Genomic DNA, 18,986 nt, shown 5'->3' with positions numbered 1-18,986 from the left:
ATCAACAACAGTGCAGCACTTTTTATTCCTCCCTCATCTTCTCAGAAGAAATACCCACAAGTGGCCACTGGACTAATTTATTTTCCCCCCATTTCCCCTGATGATGAGATTAGTTAAGAAGGCAAAAACTCACAAATGAAAGGCCATTCTCATAGCTCCTTACTGGGACCATTTTCTCAAGATGTCCCTGCTTTTGAAAGAAGCAAGAACTTTTTTAATGCAACCATAAGGAAAAACAGACCCATACCTTTACATCCTATTTTTAACCCCTTGGCTTTTCCTCTAGGATACAGCACTGATGAACATTTCAGATGCAGCTTGTAAGTACTGTCCAGTTAAGTCACTTGCTCAGTCTCACAGTTGACAAATACTGGCCAGTTACCCTCTTCCTCTGAATGGGTATTTAAAATCATATCCTCTCAGAAACCTAATACATAAAGACTGTGAAAAAAACAAATGGGCATAAATGTCAATTTGTGGGTTTAGGTCACTAATAAAGTACTGAATCAATTCTCAGCTCCTATTCTTGCTTTTTAATTCCCTCATTCATATTTTCTAATGTGACCTTAGTTATTCTTCTAATAAAGTCCATTTGGCTACCCTTTCAAACTGTCATGAGAGCAATGAGTCAAATTCACTGGCCATGTTATAGGTGCTTAAATATTTTTTTAAAGGTAGATTCTCACTGAAACCTTTTCTTTGAAGTCCAGTACCTCTTTATACTAGAAAAACTGAACATAGTTTCATTTGCACTTTCTGTTTAAATGGACCTGAAATATCTTTCTTGGAAAAATATTTTTCTTGTAGCAGTTACATCAGCCAGGAAATCTCAGAAATGCATGTGTGTCACCTGCAGAATCTCCCTATTTGATTTTTCATAATGATAGAGTATCCCTTGCTGCTAACTCCTTCTATGTGGCTAGGTCAGCCAGTGAATCTAAGATTAAGTAATGCATTAATTTAATAGTGCCCCCTTTAATTCTGGGGAATGTTTTCTGCATTTTAAAGCCATACAAAGGGGTAGCCAACCTTTGGTTTCCTTTCCAATAAAAATTGGGTCAGAAAGTTTCAAAAATTACTCCTGCTAAATTACTTTATGAATGTATTACATTCTGTTATTTAATGCAGAACAAATGTCTTTTGCATCTACTAGACCCTTAGCTGCTTCAGAAGCATTTTAAGAATGCAGCTCTTGAGGAGATTTGTGCAGCAGCTACCTGGTCTTTCTTCAATACCTAAGCAAGTCACTACAAACTGGACATGATATCCAGATCTCGCTATTCTTTTGGGTTTACTGTTATCAAAGGGTATGTTCTGAAAGGCTGACCAGCTAATAGGACTAGCTTAGTGCTGTGTGCTATCTAGGGTGGATCTACTCTTACCTGATATGAATGTTATATACTTACTGTGCTAAGAAATCTGGAATAGGAGATTCATCCAAGGTAACTTACACACCCACCTTCCCCTTCAGCAAAAAGGCTTGGCTTGTTCCCATTCACACATAGGATGTCAGCTCTGGACTGGCTAGTCACCATGGTATGTTATGAGATGGGGAGAGGACTGTTAACAGCCTGTGAAAATTTTATTGGCTGAACAGTCCTAATGCCGGTGCATTTAGTCCTTAATGTTACTCAGGATGGACCAGCTTTTCCAGAGATATCATTATGTATAGCTTTCACTCTCCTTACTTCTATACATTCAAACTGATTTTATTGGATGCAAAGAAACAAAAAAAATGATTGCAAGGATGCAGCATGAAGCATATATTCTTTGCTTGTGATTTGAAAACACACAAAATGCTGTTACAGATCTTGCTTCTGCTGAGCTAAATCATTCTTGCTTTACAGTTTATGGTAATGGAAAGAACATGTATAACATTTTAAAATGATCACAAGGAAGCAGTTTGAAGAATGTTGATTTTATAAACCAAAATACATTTTTCCAAACATTGTCAGAAGTACTAATAAACTATTGAAACTGATTTTATGTGATTCTTTGAAAAGAATGATCACTGGTAGCAAAATTCTGCTTTTTTCTTTTCATAAAAAGCCATTAACACTTTTTCATGAGTGCAGAGCTGAAATGTTTCTCAGTTTATGTTCACGGGAAAGCAACATGTAGCATTTTAAAATGGTAGTATGAAAGAACATCCAGCATTTTGCTTCTGATAAAAATACATCACCTTCATAAGTGCAGTCGGAAATGCCAGCAAACAACTGAAACTAATTTCACATGACTCAAAAAAAATGATCATGGAGTAGAAACATCCAGCACATTGCACTTGGTAAAAAAAAGTTACAGTGTTTTTATAATCACTGCCAGAAGCACAAACAAATATTTAAATGTGATTTTACCTGAACCAAGTTGAACCACTTTTGCTTTAGAATATGATAATGGGCAAGCAAAACATGCAGCATTTTATAGGTTTGTAGGAGATTACTAAGCTAACAGCTCAAGAGACTTTACAAGCCTAGCCAATATAACCTGCTTTTATACAGTATAAGACCCCCTAGGGGCTGGAGGATGGCATTAGTTTCAGCCTATGCCATGAGTACTTTACAGATTTTACAGGTTGCTCCTGTTCATAAGGGTCATAGGCACCACTCCAGGTGTGAATCTGTGGTTCCCCATCCAGCTATCCAAACTGGTCTTAAAGAGGGCCAGGGAAGAACTCTGCTTAATGTGACTAGGAAACCTATTCCAAAGGTGGGGCAATTTCTGAGACACATATCTGTCTCTCCAGCATGTTCTGTTTGAATCACTGACTAAGTTTAGATCCTTAGAATGGGTGATCTTCATAATGTGTCTTGCAGATATGTAGGAACTCCATCAGGGCAGTATTTATGAGTGCCTTGTAGGTTAGGCATGGCTTTTAATAGTCAATAGGAGGCAAAGTAAAGGGAAAGGGCCTTCAGTGTAATCCCATAGGATAAGTTCTTTATGTCCTGTATTTGTTTAGTGAGGAACCTCTGAAGTTATTCCAGCTGTTGTAAGTGCCTAGTCAAGTATATACCAAATGACACAATGTACTCAATTATTGGACTAATGAAGGCTGTGTACAGTGGGATTATAATGTCTCTGGATCTGGATGCCATACACTTATAAGCTCTGCCACACAGAAGGACTTCCTTACCACTGTGGGCACATGATAGTTGAAATCCAGGCTACTGTCTGTCTGTGTCTCTAGATCCCTCACCTCTGGTTCTCGGGATATGTTGTTAATGTTGTAGTTAACAGGGGTAGTTGATTTTCCAAAGTATAGAATACTGCATTTCTTCACATTTAGTTTCAGAACGTGGTTCTGACATCAATCATTTGCCTGATTTAGACCCTCCTGAAGGATATCTACATCACTGGGGAATTTAATGATTGAGCCAGGTTGCAGTCATCTGCAAACTTTGTCATCCAGAAGCCCTCTACATCGCCCTGGCACCCGAGAAATATATACCAAACAGGAGTGGTCCCAGCACTGATCCCTGTGGCACACCACTAGCAACTGGCCTCTTGCTAGTACTGGATTCACTCACTTTAACCTCTTGTGTCCTGTCCATGAGCCAAGTGGCTATCCATCTGATGATGCAGGGATTTATGCCCAGTTTTCTGAGTTTACTTATAACTGAGTCGGGGATTGTGTCAAAGACCTTGGCCAGGTTGAGGTAGGTAGTATGTACAGTCTTGCCCTCATCCATGGTCTTAGTGACTTCTTCAAAGAAGTCCACCAGATTTAGTAGGCTTTTGACAAAGCTGGGAGGGATCCAGAGTTTGGAGGTTTGCTATGTCACTATTTATCAGATTCATGATTATTCTTTCCATGGCCTTACAAATAAGACTAGTCAAGCTTATGGGTCTGTAATTTGCCAGGTCAGCTGACAGGCCCCCTTGCAGGGGGATGACTGTAGCTGTTTTACCCTCTATCAGGATAAAGCTAGTCTAGGTACTTTGGTTAAAAGGTCTCCCTAGAAAGCCCTAAGTTTAAACTCCCCTAAAAAGTATTCCATCACTGTTGGTTAACTACTTAATGTAGCGGTAATGCCCAATTGGGTGTGGGTATTACAGGATATACCCTAGGTTGGTGTGGTTTGACCATGAAGGCAAAGCCTACTCTTTACCATAGCCATATGGTGCTTGTTACAGTCAGACTCCCCTTCTTCTAATTGGAAGATTAACTACAAAAGATGGAGACAGCAGCATAAAAAGGGCATATTTATGCTTAACTACACAAAGTTAGAAAATGTAGCAAAATTAGTGCTTCAATATGCAGTGCTAGTTCGAGGATATTTGGCTAAAGGAGAATAGGTAAAGTTTGCATGCAAACAAAAAAGATAAAATTATACTTTGATGCATTTTTTGTGAGTGACAATGCTGCCATTGCAGATCCCACTGCACTCATGTTTTTTATATAATCAAACCATAGGTCATAGTATTACAGCACCGATGAGGAAGAAGAAATGCCCTTTACAATGGAGGCATTTAGGGAAGTTTATTTGTTTGGTAATTAATTAATTATTTTATTTTATTTTATTTTCAGCAAAACATTTACAAACCTTGAAATCTCAACACAGCTAAGTGTTGCTTCACCAAACCTCCTGATTATAGTAATAAAACAATGCCAACAGAAACATAGTAAACATCTGAATTTGGTTTGGGGATGTCAAATGGATGGTGTTTATTAATGAATAACATTGCAATTAACTAACAGGCACACTATATAGACAAAATGTAATAAAAAATTGTACGAAGTATTCTGTATTTTACATTTGCATCCCATTCACTCTTGCATTTCTGCATTCGTTTTATTATACAATTTAGAGTATATTCCATTTGCAGTTATGTTCATTCTTTCCCTTTGCATATGAATCTGCTATGTCAAACCATATCTTCTCCACAGATTCACTGCCTGTATTCCATAGCTTTAGCAGGAGTTTTGCTTCAGTTTCTGATGAACGCATCATATAGTCTTTATTGTCAGGACACTGTAGACTATTGTATCTGTTCAAAACAATGGACTGTGAAAGCCTGCAGTTCACAAGCAAAAAAAGAGCTTTTCTCTCTTGTGATGTCAGTGGCATCACGCTTTCAAATCCTGCAAGGACATAACCTCCCACACTGAGAGGATCTTTATTCTTAGACATCTGGTACATGATAGTAATAGCTACTTCAAACACATAGCAGCCATAACTCATATCATCAAAATCCAGAATTCCAGAGATTCTATACTGCTCATTCATATCATTCTTATGAAATACATTTTTTGGTTCCAGTAATATATTTACTTCATTGAAGTCTCCATGATTTAAGCCTGCAAACAATAAAAATACAGGGCTCATTTAATTTACTTAATATTTGATACACTACACATTACACTACAATGTAAAATCTACTATGAACAAGGCAGTAAGTTAATTCTGTGAAGTATGCAACTCTACCACTTTTCTTTGGTGTTATCTTAGTTCATTCTAAGCCAAAATACATATTGGTACACTCATAAAAGGCAAGATAAATGCAGTGAGGAGCAATGCTTTAAGCTCACCATTCCACTGAGTGAATGTATGTAATATAAGTATGGACAGGACCAGACTAGGGTTTCAGCACATTATATAATAAGTACATCAACAATGGTTAGTGACATACGTAAGAATAATCATCTGAAAACAGGCTACAGCAGTGAAAAGTGACACACATGTACAGCTGGCAGTATGCCATATTGCAGAGAGGTGCATATGAATCAGTGCACATCTTAAAAATTAACATTTAAATGAAAAAATTACAGGGCATTGTATATGTGATAGAAACATAACTCTACATCTGTAGAGTAGACAAAGAGCCAAGAAACAGTCACAAGTACACAACCAATAAAGATGAGTAATAGTTCTAGTACCTGTCTTTACTCCTGAACCAAATGCCCTACAGAATGAAAGTTCAGACTAATACCTGCTTCACGTTGACTTTATCTTTGCATAAAAGACATCTCAGACACAAGTTACAACATCTGTTGAAACAGGAAATACATTAATGTTCTTTTTTTAAACACCTTTATGAATTATCACTTAAGACATGGACAAACATACATTAACAGAAAAGAGGCATATTAACATTTTTCCATTTACATACATTACACATCACATGTATTTTGTTTCTTTATAACTAATACAAGTCCAGCATTATGGCGCAGTGGTGCAGCGGTAGCATTGTTGCCTCACAGCAAGAGGTTCTCCAGTTTGATTCTTGGCTGGCGTGCCTTCTGTGTGAAGTCTGCATGTCCTCTCTGCGTTTGCGTGGGTTTCCTCCAGGTGCTCTGGTTTCCTCCCACGTTACAAAGACATGCATCTGGAGCATTTCTCCACAGGCATCTGCTGAATATTGGCTTTGTTCCAAGTTGGACTTTCCCAGTAAACAAATGTTAAATAAAATAAATAAATGACATAAGTTGCTGCCTTCCCTTAAACTTCACTGCTCCTCTTCCTATTGAATATTATTCTGCATGTATTGCTCCCAATATTTCCAATTATTTCTATGCCATTTTCTCCTTTCCTTTTCTGAAGATCCATCTTCACGTTATTTTATTATTTTTTTAATATTCCACACTTCAAATACAGTTGGTTTAGACTTTGATGTCCATCTACTAGTAATTACTTTTTTGGCAGCCAATCAAATTAAACTTAATTTCCTCAGTCACAGCTATTTGCTCACTCAATATTTCTGACAGAGTTCTCTGTAGGGAATTTTTAAAATCTGTCAACTCATTGCACTCTCAAAGCATATGTTCCAAGTTACCTCTTTCTTCTGCATCACACTTCCATCTTTTCCATCTACCCGAGGAAAAATTCTTTGAAGTCTGCTTGGGGTATAAAACATTTGTTTGCAAGGACCCCAAGCAAAGATCCTAAACCTTCTGGACTTTGTTGCATACTTGGGAGCAATACATATACCCTACTATTGTTCTGGTCTCTCTTCCTAATCTTTTCTAACATCCTCTGATTCATTTTTACACTTGCACGTAATATTTTATATGCCCTACTAATTATTATCCTTTATTTTCATCAGCAGCTTCTGTTTTAGATTCAACTAAAAACTCTACCAGAACAGGACTTTCACTTTGCCTATACTCTGAAAATGAATTCCTGGTAGGGAAGGCAGTCCCACTCTCCTTTCCCTCACTACCTACTTGCTCCCAATACCTCAATTATTTTGCTAGTTTTCTCCAGTGAATTCCAGTGCCCTCTTACCTATTTTCTGTACCCCTACTTACAGTCATCCCTATTGGCAAAATTTCCTTCCTCCATTGTCGTGTTGGCTTAGCTACTTTATGAATATAATAATCTGTAAGGTTATTAGTCTTATTAAGTATCTACATCCAAAATCCCCCTCTTTCCTCTGTTTTGTATTATCTATAGTTTAATCTCTTCCCACATATCCTTACCTGCTATAATGCAAACTTTTACAATCTATACCCTTATTGCATCTCCATAAATATGGGTACTGCTGCATCAATTCATGTCTAGATAATAATTTATGGCTATAGCCTTCATTTTCTCTTCATTAATTTTTTTATCCTGAAAAGACCAGAAAGGCTCTCAAAATGTCCCACAATATTGAGGTAGCCTTTTCTGGATTTATCATGTACAAAATAATGTCATCTGCAAATAAAGCCAACTTTTCTTGATTGCCATAACAATTCCTTGAATTTCTATACCAATGTTTCAAAATATAAAGCAAATAATGAAAGTAAAAGAGGACCTCCCCAACTTGTTCATCTGTTTAAACACAACCTATCAGAAAGCAACCCTCCTTCTTCAATTCTTGTCTCCGATCCCTCATGTATCCTCCTAATTAACCTTATTATTGTATCAGAGAATGCAAATGCTCCCATAGCCCTGCTCACAAAATCCCAGCTTACTCTGTTGAATGCTTTCTCTGCATCAAGACCCACCAATAACACTGGTATTTTCTTATATTCTGCTTCCCTCTGGGTCATCATTGTTTTATTAATGTTGTCAAATGTTTGCCTCCCCTCCACAAAACCATATTGATCCATATCATTCAATTTTGACAACACATTTGCCATTCTTTTAGCTGGTGTAGACACAAACACTTTTTAAGCATGGTTTAAACGTGAAATGGTCTATATGAAGCTGGACCTGATTGGGCTTTATTGTCTTTGGGTAATACTGCCACCACAGCTTTCTTCCAAGATTTTAGTGCTTTCCCATCTTCCAGATCTTTATTACATCATTCCCTACTAACTTCCAAACTTCCACAAGAATACCATCTGTTTTTGGAGACTTTCCTGCAGATTTATTATATATAACACTGTGTTTATCTCATCTCCTCCTATCTCAACTATTAGTTGTTCAGCCTCATCTGCCTATAACCTTGGCATAACTAAGTCTTCCATAAATATTTTCATTATTACTCTATCTTGACTTCCACATTTCTCTGCTTTATACAAATTTTCATAACATTTCCGAAATATCTCTTATACCTTTACAGGATCTCTGTTTATTTTTCTAGTTTTAGATTCCCTAAGTTAGATGACAACCACTTCTTCTTTCTATTGCCTAAGGTGTTGTGCTAAAACGTTTTGTGCTTGGAGTTGTTATCAAATAGTTGCTTAAAAGCAATCTTTCTAAAATCATGCATGTTATATAAATAATCACTTATTTCTCTTTAGCACTCTGCAGTTGTGCCTCTTCTTGTTTCCAAGATTCCCCTGCATTATTTTAAACTTTGTCAGCCATCTAAATAATTCCTATTATTTCTTAACCATATCTCTTTTTCTTTTATTTTACCCTATTTTAAACTCTGTTTTCATTTTCTACAACTCACTAGCTGTCATTTCCAAAGAAATTGTTTATATTCTCTTATAATTAATGAATAATTTCCTCTGCCCATTTCCTAAATTCCTCTCTTTTTAACAGGTAGGTAGGAAAGTGCTAGTGTCTCATTATTACTTCATCATCTTAAATTTTTATTGGTGCATGATCTGAAGTAGTCATTGGATGAGTATAATAGATGTCAGTTAAATGATCATGTTGCTGTAAAATATAATTTCGATCCAGTTTAGGCCAGTTATTGTACCTTGGGAAATAGTATGTAAATTTTGTAAAGTTCCTACTACTGAATTCATGTCTTCCATACCAAATATTTTCATAAATTCCTTCTGAATTCTACCCTCTTTTGCTATAATTTTCATTCTAGGTCCCCTGATATATCCTCAGTACTGAAAATTTGTATAAAAAGAGCAGTTAATGCAGCTCAAAGGATCAAGACAATAAAATAATGTAAAACTTATTAGAAGTACGTAAGCACTTTCACACCCATTCAGCACTTCATCAGACCATACACAAACAACAAATGAAACATTTAAATAGCCATTCAATATATTAATGCATATGATTTCAGTATGGGGCTTAAAGGAACAACTTAATTTAAACCCATCCCCTTATCAGCTTGTATTTCTAAAATCCACTTAGCCTCTAGACATTCAGTACAATTTTTATGATTTTCTGTACTGTGGCTGCTTTAGACCAGTTGTTATCCACTGAAGTCATCTTTTCTCATTTTTACATCCTCAGTATTGCAACTCAAGTTTTAGTCCCCCCGTAAGTAATATTCCCTGCTGAAAGCTGATTATTTCTCCCAAAACTTTCTTCAGCACCATAATAGCTGTTTTGGTGGAATGTAAATACATGCCAGTGCAATCCTCCTCCCTTGCCAATAGCCCCTTACTACCTCAAATGTACAATTTTTGTATTTTTCCTCTCCTATTACATTTGGTGCTCCTCTAGATGTCAACATTTTCTTTTCATTTGTCCCTAATATTCTGCTAAATATCCATCCTGAAATGCTTTCTTTATCAAATTCACATGTTCATTTCTTTACAATTGTGTCTCTTGAAGCATTTCCATTTACATCCTGCATCTCTTCATATAATTTAACACACTGTCTCTTTTGTCTATACCTGTAAGGCCATCTATGTTCCAAGATAATATGGATAGTGTAGCCATTATGATAAAATGCTATTGTTCCTGCCTAATTTACATGAGAGTTTTTATGAATGTGCATTTCCAACATTAATGTTTGAAAGTCTGATGTTTTATATATTTATTTTCATCTCCATCTGAACCTATGTCACTTATTTTTGAGACTTTTTGTTTTAATGAAAACCCTTAAACAAAATCTAAATATGTTTTCAGAACACCCTATCTACTGTTAACTTAGAACAAACACAGAAATCTAAGTACCTCTTCAAAAATGAGGTTTAAGCCTCCATATAGGAACACTTGCCCCAAACTGACAGCAACACCCACAGGCATTACCTAACCTACAATTAAGGTTACCCATGCTAAAGTGCATATTACAGCCTGTGTCTTCACTTGCACTGATTGGTGTCTACTCTTTTTTTATTAATTCCCCACCCAGATGTAAAAAAAAAAAAAAAAAAAAAAAAAACAGCTTATATGCTTTCAAAAAACATTAACATCTAGCCCTTAAAAAAATGTATTGACTATCTTTAAATAACACTAAATTGTACACTGTTCTGTTAAATGAATTAATGTATTCAGGCTGCTATGGAAGCTGTTTCCCCTTATTTATTCCCCATAATTTCAAACTTTATTTTTCACTGAAATGCTTGCCATTGTATCTTTACATTTTGCATTTCTCTTGGCAAAGAATGCTCAGGACTCTCAAGATTAATTTCTTGCACCTGCAGACAGCTCATCTCTTTGTAGAGGTAGTCAACAATGAGATAAAAGTAGTCAGCACTGAGAAAAAAAAACAAACAGGTGACATCTCTGCAGATACATGAATGAATCTTTGTAAATTTCAGTCAGAATAGAATGTACAACTGCCTTCAACTGCAGACTTCTTAACTCACACAGAGAACATTTTCTAATGGAAAAAACAATGTATTATCTTTCTAGATGCAATGAACTTAGCATTTTTTCTGGCTTTCATCATTTTGTCTTATTTTTCAACTCAACTCGCTTACCACAAAAAAAAAACAAACAAAAAAAAAAACAAAAAAAAACAAAACAAACAAAAAACCCCACTTGTTTAAAGCTTAAGCCAATGACATTAATATAGACATCCACCCTTGTATAAATCAGTGCACATTTACACCCCACCAGCTTAAGATCACAGGATAGTATCCTAATCTTGCTTCTGTTCAGTGTTTCTTCTCTTGCAGTACTGTAAAGCCTACATTTCTTACAACTATAAAAAGTACTTGTTAACTTTAATATCTTTAACACATAGAACAGTCACTGAAAAACTCCCCTCCAACATTTAAAACATCCCTGATACACACACTTGAAAACCACTTTACTATATAACATGCAGTTTATATCATTATTTTATACAAATACTAATAAGAACAAAAAATGCTTTACTTACAGTTATTTTTTCTTTCTATTGGCCTTCTAAGCATTAATGACATAAAGTGGCTATATGATTTACAATCCATCCACAAGTTTAACAACTTCATCAAAACTCCTGTCTTTCTCAGCCACTTTTCTAGCAAAGCCATCGACACATGTTGACTAATGCTTTATAGTCTCCAGTTTATTCAGAAATGTTAGTGTTGCTTGTCATCCTGTTCATCTCCATCTCCCAGCACCAGACTCTGGTTCAAGTCCAAATTACTCCTGATTTTTCTAGTCAACTCCTGTGTTTTTTTTTTGTCTCTCAAGTATTTTCCTTTGGAACACTGGAAAATGTTTCACTAGGGAAAGTCTCTCTATGAGTGTTATCATTAGAAGAATGAGAAACAGAGTCCCCTTCTGTTTGTTGGCACACTTTTTATTGGGTCAACTTTTTATCCTCATCCTGTTCTGCATCCAAAAATTTCCTTGATTTTCCAGAGCAAAATATTTTGAGAGGCTGGATACAACAGGTTAAATCTCACACCTGCCTCATGACATGACGAGTGCTGGGATAAATTTGTTTCTCTTCTGCCTGGTGTACAGTAAATAATAAATTTCTATACACACTCTGTTCTCTCCAGTTTTTAATACTTTTCTCTTATGCCACATTTTTGTTAGGATCAACTATTTCTACTGGTATAATTGCATCTTTACTAATATAAGTCTTGACTGTTTTCTCATGGCCAGGTTTGTAGCAAATGATTGAGCCTGCTATGGAAAACCAGCCCAGTTGATTATCTGTGCTTTCATGAAGTTAATACAGGCTATTCTGTCCAATTTCTATGGCACAGCAGAAAATCTCAGTTTTTTTCCTGCATACTCTGTTTTCTAACTCTACCATTTTTGTTTTGAAACAGCTCTTCTTGATAAATCTCATACTCAGCCAGCATGTTCTTTATTTCAGCTTCATATTTTTGCATTTTTATCAGTTCATCTGAGTAGATACTTAAAGCTTCCTCAATTTTTCCCAGCCTTTGTTATTTGAGTTGATATATTCCTTCAGTGTTTCATTTATTTTAATTTCCCGAATACATTTGGTTTATTTTCCCTCTAAATTACTGGAAACCATCAATTGTACCACAGCTGAATCCTGAACAGTTTTTTGCTGAACAGCTGCAGGATTTTCCCCAACCAGTGTCTTCTCCTCACCTTTTCTGGTTGGTTTTCTTTCAGGTTCTCTAAATTTCTTCTGTGTTGGAATCCACAGAGTGTACTTAACAGAAACTGAGTTTCACTGGCAGTTATTTCTCAGTTTCTGTTTTCACACTCAGAGAGTTGAAATTAAGATGTTGATCAGTGTACAGCCACCTTGGAAATCAGGATTTAACATTCTTGAAATAAAATGCATCTCTCCATACTGCTAAATGGATGTACAAATTATACTAGTACTTAAGAAAAAAAATACAAATACTTTGAGCAGCTGTGTACGAATCCTGAAAGACTGCCCAGCATACAGCCCTGGGGGACTCCAATGGTGACCAGATCTTTATGGAGGTGGCCTCACTGATTCTAACCTCCTGTGTCCTATCAGTGAGCCTTATAACTACCCAGTGTGTTAGAAAAGGGGTTTATATCTAGTTCCATATGTTTGTTGACAATGCCCAAGTGGGGTATTGTATAAAATGCTTTAGTCAGATCTGGGTAGGCAGTATGTACCATTTTCCTCTCATCCATTACCTTAGTGACCCTTTCAAAGACCTCTACCAAGATTCAGAAAGCATAAACTTCTTTGACAATGCCAAACTGGGATGGATGATTCCAGTGTCTGTTGGTCTCCTATGTCTTTGCTGATAATTTCCATGATAATTTTTTTCATTGACTTTGCAAATACGATTAGTCATTAATGGGTGTGTAGTTTCCAGTTTCTGTTGAATGTCCTTCCTAATGGGGGGAGGGGATGGCCATTGCAGTCTTCCATTCATGTGGTACAAAGCCTGCTTTTAGGCTATAGTTAAATAAGGACTCCAGGGGTCCTAATAAGTCAGATTTTAGATTATTCAGGATGCATCCTGGGATGCTATCGGGGCTCATTGAGGCTGTTTTCTTGGCTTTAGTGAGTCCAGCCAGTACATGCTCATTAGTTGTAGCTGGAGGAGTTATGTTTGAGGGGATGGCTGAATGTGAGAAAGGGTAAAGTTGGAACTCAATTTGTCCACTAACAATTTTGTAGTAGTGCCAGGCTCAGTGAATGTGGCACCATGAACCACTAGTTCAGCACATTGCTGTGTACTGCCCTGGAGGTTTCTGACATAGCTGTACAAGGCCTTGTGGTTATCTTTCATTTGGGAGGCTCTCTTAACCTCAAAGTTGGCTTTGCTTGACCTAATTAGCCCTCTTAGTTATCTATTTATTTGATGAGAGAGTTTCTATTTTTATGGGAATTACCCTTCCTGACTTTTTCCATATTTGTTTTCCTTTTGTTGTATATCCTATTTAATTTGGAATGCCACCAGGCTGATTTGTTTATAGGGTTAGTCCTGGGCTTCCTCCTGGTACTTACAGCAGCCTCTGTTTAGCCATTGACATGGTTGTACAGAGTTCCTGAGAGCAAGTCAACATAGGCTGCTGTGTTCTCTGGGTTTGAAGGGGTATTGAATTTTGATAATCCATCATTTAATAACAGGTAAATTGCCTTGGAGTAGTTCCTAATTGTTGCTAGTTTTGTGGAATTACAGAGTTGATTTTGAAGGAGACAGCTTTATTGTTGAATCTTACCAGGGAGGATGAGATGGGGGTGTGCAGCATTATCCCATATTTGTAAGCACAAGGTCCAGTATGTTGGAGCCCCTAGTGGGTATATTCACTATTTGCTCGAGGGTGTTTATATTCACAAAGTCCAGGAATCTCTGTGTCTGTATAGCTGAGGCTGTGCAGGATTCCCAGTCTATAGAGTGGTAGTTAAAGTTTCCCATGAGATGGTAAGTGTCTCCAGTAGGTCCAAGCAAGCATTGTGAGCTTCTTAGGACATGGAGGGTGACCTATAGCTGGATAGAATATGGAACTGGATTTTGTATATGGTGATCTGTACATGGAGGAACTCCAGTGCACCATCCTGATTGATCACCCTACAGGTATGCTTGTTACTGACGTATTTTGAGACACCTCCTCCTTCAGCCCTTGTCTGTACAGCTACTGGTCTAAAAGTGTGGAAGGCACTGAAACTTTTTTTTGTTTAGGCTCCTGGCATTGAGCAGTAACACCTTGACGTTCAGTTGAGTTGATTTTGCTATGCTGGTAGGTATGTCAATTTGGAATCGGCTAAAAAAGGCAATAAGGGGGTGGATAAAATTTTAGCCAGCATTTGAAAGAGTAGAGGAGAGAAGTGCAGACCATCCTTGGAAAAGCAACGTGGTCTGTTAACCCATGTCCTCCCAATCGGACAAATTTTGGATCCCCTTAGAATGACACCAGAAAGACAGCCAGTTGTCAAAATCAATAATTTTCTGCTCATATTGTGACATCATTCTCAGTGATGGTAATATTCTGCTCAATGCTAAGCTCATACTAGCATGAGACATATTATCTGAAAGTTCCATAATACCTCCCTTCACATAGTCCAGGTAGGTCCATCTCAAGTCATTTACACCTACATGGACTGTGATGGAATCATACAGGTACCTGTGGTGCAATGACTTGAGTGCATGTGTGATTTGGAGGATTCTGGCTGCAGATAAGCATCTAACAATTATCTTCTCCTTGTTCATCCTGATTAAAGGGGTATCAGTATATCTTACAATGGAGCCCTCAATGATGGGAGTCCTGAAAAGTGTAGTTGCTTGCCTTAGGGACTTAGTGTTTGGGGTTCCACTGAGAGTGTGTGTGGTGTTGTGTTTTTTTTTTCTGAGTGCCTTTGGGTTTGCTGAGGCATAGTTTTGACAACGGGGGATGTAGGCAATCTTTGTTGTTTAGGAAAACTGCTTGTAAGTGCTACAGCATATGCTAGTCTGTGTGTGCTGTACACTGAGGTGAGTGTTGTGTGCATGGTTTCGACAACATGATTTGCACTTGAATGCAAGAGTTTAGCCTCCGGTATCATTCTCTAAGTACACCTCTCACATACTGTGTCTGCTTTTTTAAGGATTAAGTGGTTGTCTGTAAACATGAGACAATTGCTACATTGTCTCAAGATGCCCCCCCCAGTAAACTAACTAATGAGCCCTCTGGCAATAAAATGACTACAATATGAGTCATTTTGTGTATTAGACCAGACAAATACCTCCTGCTTCAAGTTGAATAAACCCAGTTCTTTTTATGCAAAAAACGCACTGGAAGTGGACAAAAGGAAAATGCTACCACAAACCACTTAAACAACTAGCTGTAAAAGCCTTGCTGATTTCAATTTCAAGATAGTCTTACAGCAGTAACAGTGCAAGGAAGAACATTTATTTTTTTGTTAAATAAACATCAGTGAAATCCATACACAAAAGCAGGAAACAGTAAAGATCACTCAAAATAATTTAAGTATGATTAAGAAATCAAATGAACCTAACTTTGCCTGGGTGACACTGGATAAAAGCAAAACACTACTTGAGTTCAGGCCCCAAGATTTGCTGAGCTCTTAGAAACTGAGCGAAAGACAACATGTAGTAAAGGAGGTTTACTCAAGAGCAATACTGGTTTGCTGAATGCGCACTCAGCATCAAGGATCTATGGAAAACGGTGGGAAGAATACATAAATAGCTTATACGACAGTCTATAGCAATGGAAGAGGGGAGGGAGGGACAGACATCGGAAGTCAGATTATCATAAGGGATGGAGGCCACAGGCACAGCCTTGATATAAAACAACACCTGCAATAAATGTGGGAGGGTAAGGAAAAACCAACCAGAGAGGCATACAGTCAAATAAAGGTAATATTTTAGCTCTTTTAGAAACTTTAGCTTAATATGTAATTGGGGGTGGTGCAGACATAGAATGCAATTTTAAGCAGGTAATAGATAAGCAGAATATAAATGCACTGAAGCAAAAACTGGAGAAGAGACAATTATTGACCTTCTACTACAGTTTAAAGCATGAGACTATGCAGAAATCTACCAGTAACACTATTTATGGAAAAATACAAAAATAAATGAATTAAGACTCAAAATCTTAGAGGATTATACAGCTCTGCCACCACTGTGAATTAAACCACAAGTCTATGGGCCAGCATGGTGTAAAATATAAATGGATAGTTTTTACAAGTAATTGTACTTATGCAAATAGATGGGCAGAAAGACAATCTCCCCACAACTGTTAGCAAACAAGACTAAGATGGCAGAACAAATTTAAAATGCAAACAGAACAGAGGTTATGTGCCTTTTTTACTTTTTCTGTATTATTTCTGTATTATAAAAATCAAGTTCACTCTTCCAATCCAGTTTATGTAGTGCATTCTTGATTATCTTATAATCCTTTTCTATCTCTTCAAACAAGTTTTTCATGCTTTTTTTACTTTTTCTGTTTTTTTCTATACAACAAATTATTTTCCTGGTTAAATAATCATTTAATTTTAACTTCATGCTTGACTGTAATGGAATTATACAAGTATTTAATATGTTTTATATTGTTAACTTCTTGATTCTTTGTTATTTGTTTCATGCCATTGGCTCTTAAAAATAGTATTTCCCTAACCCTGTTGTTGCGCTCTATTTCTATTAATTTTCTGTGTGGCATAAAAATCACCTCCATCATAAGTTTTCCCGAAGATGCAACCTTAGTCCCAACATTTATTATTGTAGTCAAGACTGTTGCTGTACTTTTGGAATGTTATTATGCAGAGTATCAGTAAATTATCAACAATTATTGTCTTTTGCTTAGCCAAGGTAAAAGGAGCAGATAACTAGACAGGGAATGGTAACAGAATGGGAAGAGGCCACAAAGACACTTAGGCTGCAGTCTAGATACTGCCTTTCCTATCAGGGATTGATATCAGAGTACAGGCAAAGAGAAAGGGTTAGGAGAATCCTGAGTGAAAAACCTGCTCTGGTAGAGTTTTTAGTTGAATCTAGAACAGAAGCTGTTTTTAGGATAATTAGTAGGGCATATAAAATATTGCACTATAAGTATAGAAATCAATCGGAGGAGGTTAGAACAGATCGGGAAGAGAGACTGGATAAGCAATTCGCAATGAAACAATGGGAGGTCATATGTACGGCTCCAAAATATGTAACAAAGTCTAGAAGATTAAGGATTTTTGCTTGGAATTGTTTGCATGGGTATTTTTCTATCCAAGCTAACTCCAAATAATTTTTCCATGGGTAGATGGCAAATGTTGGAGGTGTGATGGGGAAGAAAGAGATAACTGGGAACATATGTTCTGGGAGTGTAATGAGTTGGCGGCCTTCAAAAGTTCCCTACAGAGTTCTCTGTCAGAAATATTGGGTGAGCAAACAGATGTAACTAAGGAAATTATTTTTTTGAGCTGGGATACAAGATCTGAATTGCCTAGACATAGTAAGGCCTTGCTAAGTTTAATTCTGATGTCTGACAGAAACAAAAAATACCAGAAAATGGAAATCAAAATCTAAATCAGCTGTATTTGAATTGTTGAATATTGTAACAGAGACAAAGAGTAACTGGAAGTGGGATCTTTAGAAAGGGTAGGAACAAATTACTAGAAAACAGGAGTCGAGCAATTTATGTAATGTTAGACTGATAACAGTTTTTCAAAAAATAAATATGTGACGTATAATTTTTATAACTAGGGACATGTTAATATGGTTTGTTTTCTTTTATATGAATATATGTTTGCCTATAAATTAATTGATGAATCAATAAAGGTATTAAAAAAATACTGTCTGTGTTTGATCCCTCTGTTGTAACATGCTCATAGGGTCATAGATAGTTACTTACTAGGCTACGGATCCTTGAGCATCTTTTGAAGCCTAGCCATGCATCCTCTAGAAATTTGTAGAGCTTGTATTGTAAGTATGAGTAACCACAGGCCTTGTATTTTAAGTATGAATAGCCTGAGCCTAGACATTTACATGCTATCTATAAGGGACAAGGTTGCTAAACAATGGGTAAATGTTAGTTCCCATCTGTTCACCCTGATTATACTTGAATAGAGTAAGAGACATACTTTACTTTATGTGAAGAAGAAGGTGATTCCAAAGGAGTGTGATTCTCTTTGATGCATGTCTATCAAGCCAACATGTTATATTTATATTGCAGAATAGATTCAGATCTCTGGAGTGAATGAATATTTATGCCACCACTGGACTTCCAGACTTGCAGTGTCTGAGAAGATGTAGTTGGTTGAGGTGCTTTAATTAAGGAAGAGATTGCTTCACAGTAGCCTGTAAGAGGCTAAGAAAAAAGGATAAGGCTTTGGGATGGTCAGTGTAACTTTTATGGTTTAGACTCTTGGTTTTCTTTCTGAGAAAGCATTGTGTTCATTCAAGTTGTGTCAAGTGCTTGGACAGGTACATAACGAATGGAACGTTCTGAATAAGTGCTGAATTACTGCCAATCATGAGTAGACAGGTGATCTGCTGTGGCGATCCCTAACCAGGAAAAGCTGAAAGAAGAAGAAGAAGAAGAAGAAGAGTGGAATGATCACATCCCTAGATCTGGACAGCA

The 18,986-nt window shown here is 36.8% G+C and overlaps 1 protein-coding gene across 1 annotated transcript in view; it reads right to left on the bottom strand.

Annotated features, from left to right (window-relative positions):
• Window positions 1–1,923: 1,923 nt before the first annotated feature.
• LOC122806753 (hydroxylysine kinase-like) overlaps window positions 1,924–18,986 on the bottom strand; it is a 272,613-nt gene continuing 255,550 nt past the window's right edge. The window contains exon 5 of the mRNA XM_044077443.1: window positions 1,924–5,299. Within this exon, the coding sequence (XP_043933378.1) occupies window positions 4,806–5,299 (494 nt within the window). The 3' untranslated portion in view covers window positions 1,924–4,805. The remainder of the gene's footprint in view (window positions 5,300–18,986) is intronic.

The sequence above is a fragment of the Protopterus annectens genome, chromosome 7.part0 (genome assembly GCF_019279795.1).
Source record: "Protopterus annectens isolate FY-2018-M chromosome 7.part0, PAN1.0, whole genome shotgun sequence".
Classification (NCBI taxonomy): domain Eukaryota; kingdom Metazoa; phylum Chordata; order Ceratodontiformes; family Protopteridae; genus Protopterus; species Protopterus annectens.
This window is presented reverse-complemented; position numbering and strand designations above follow the sequence as displayed.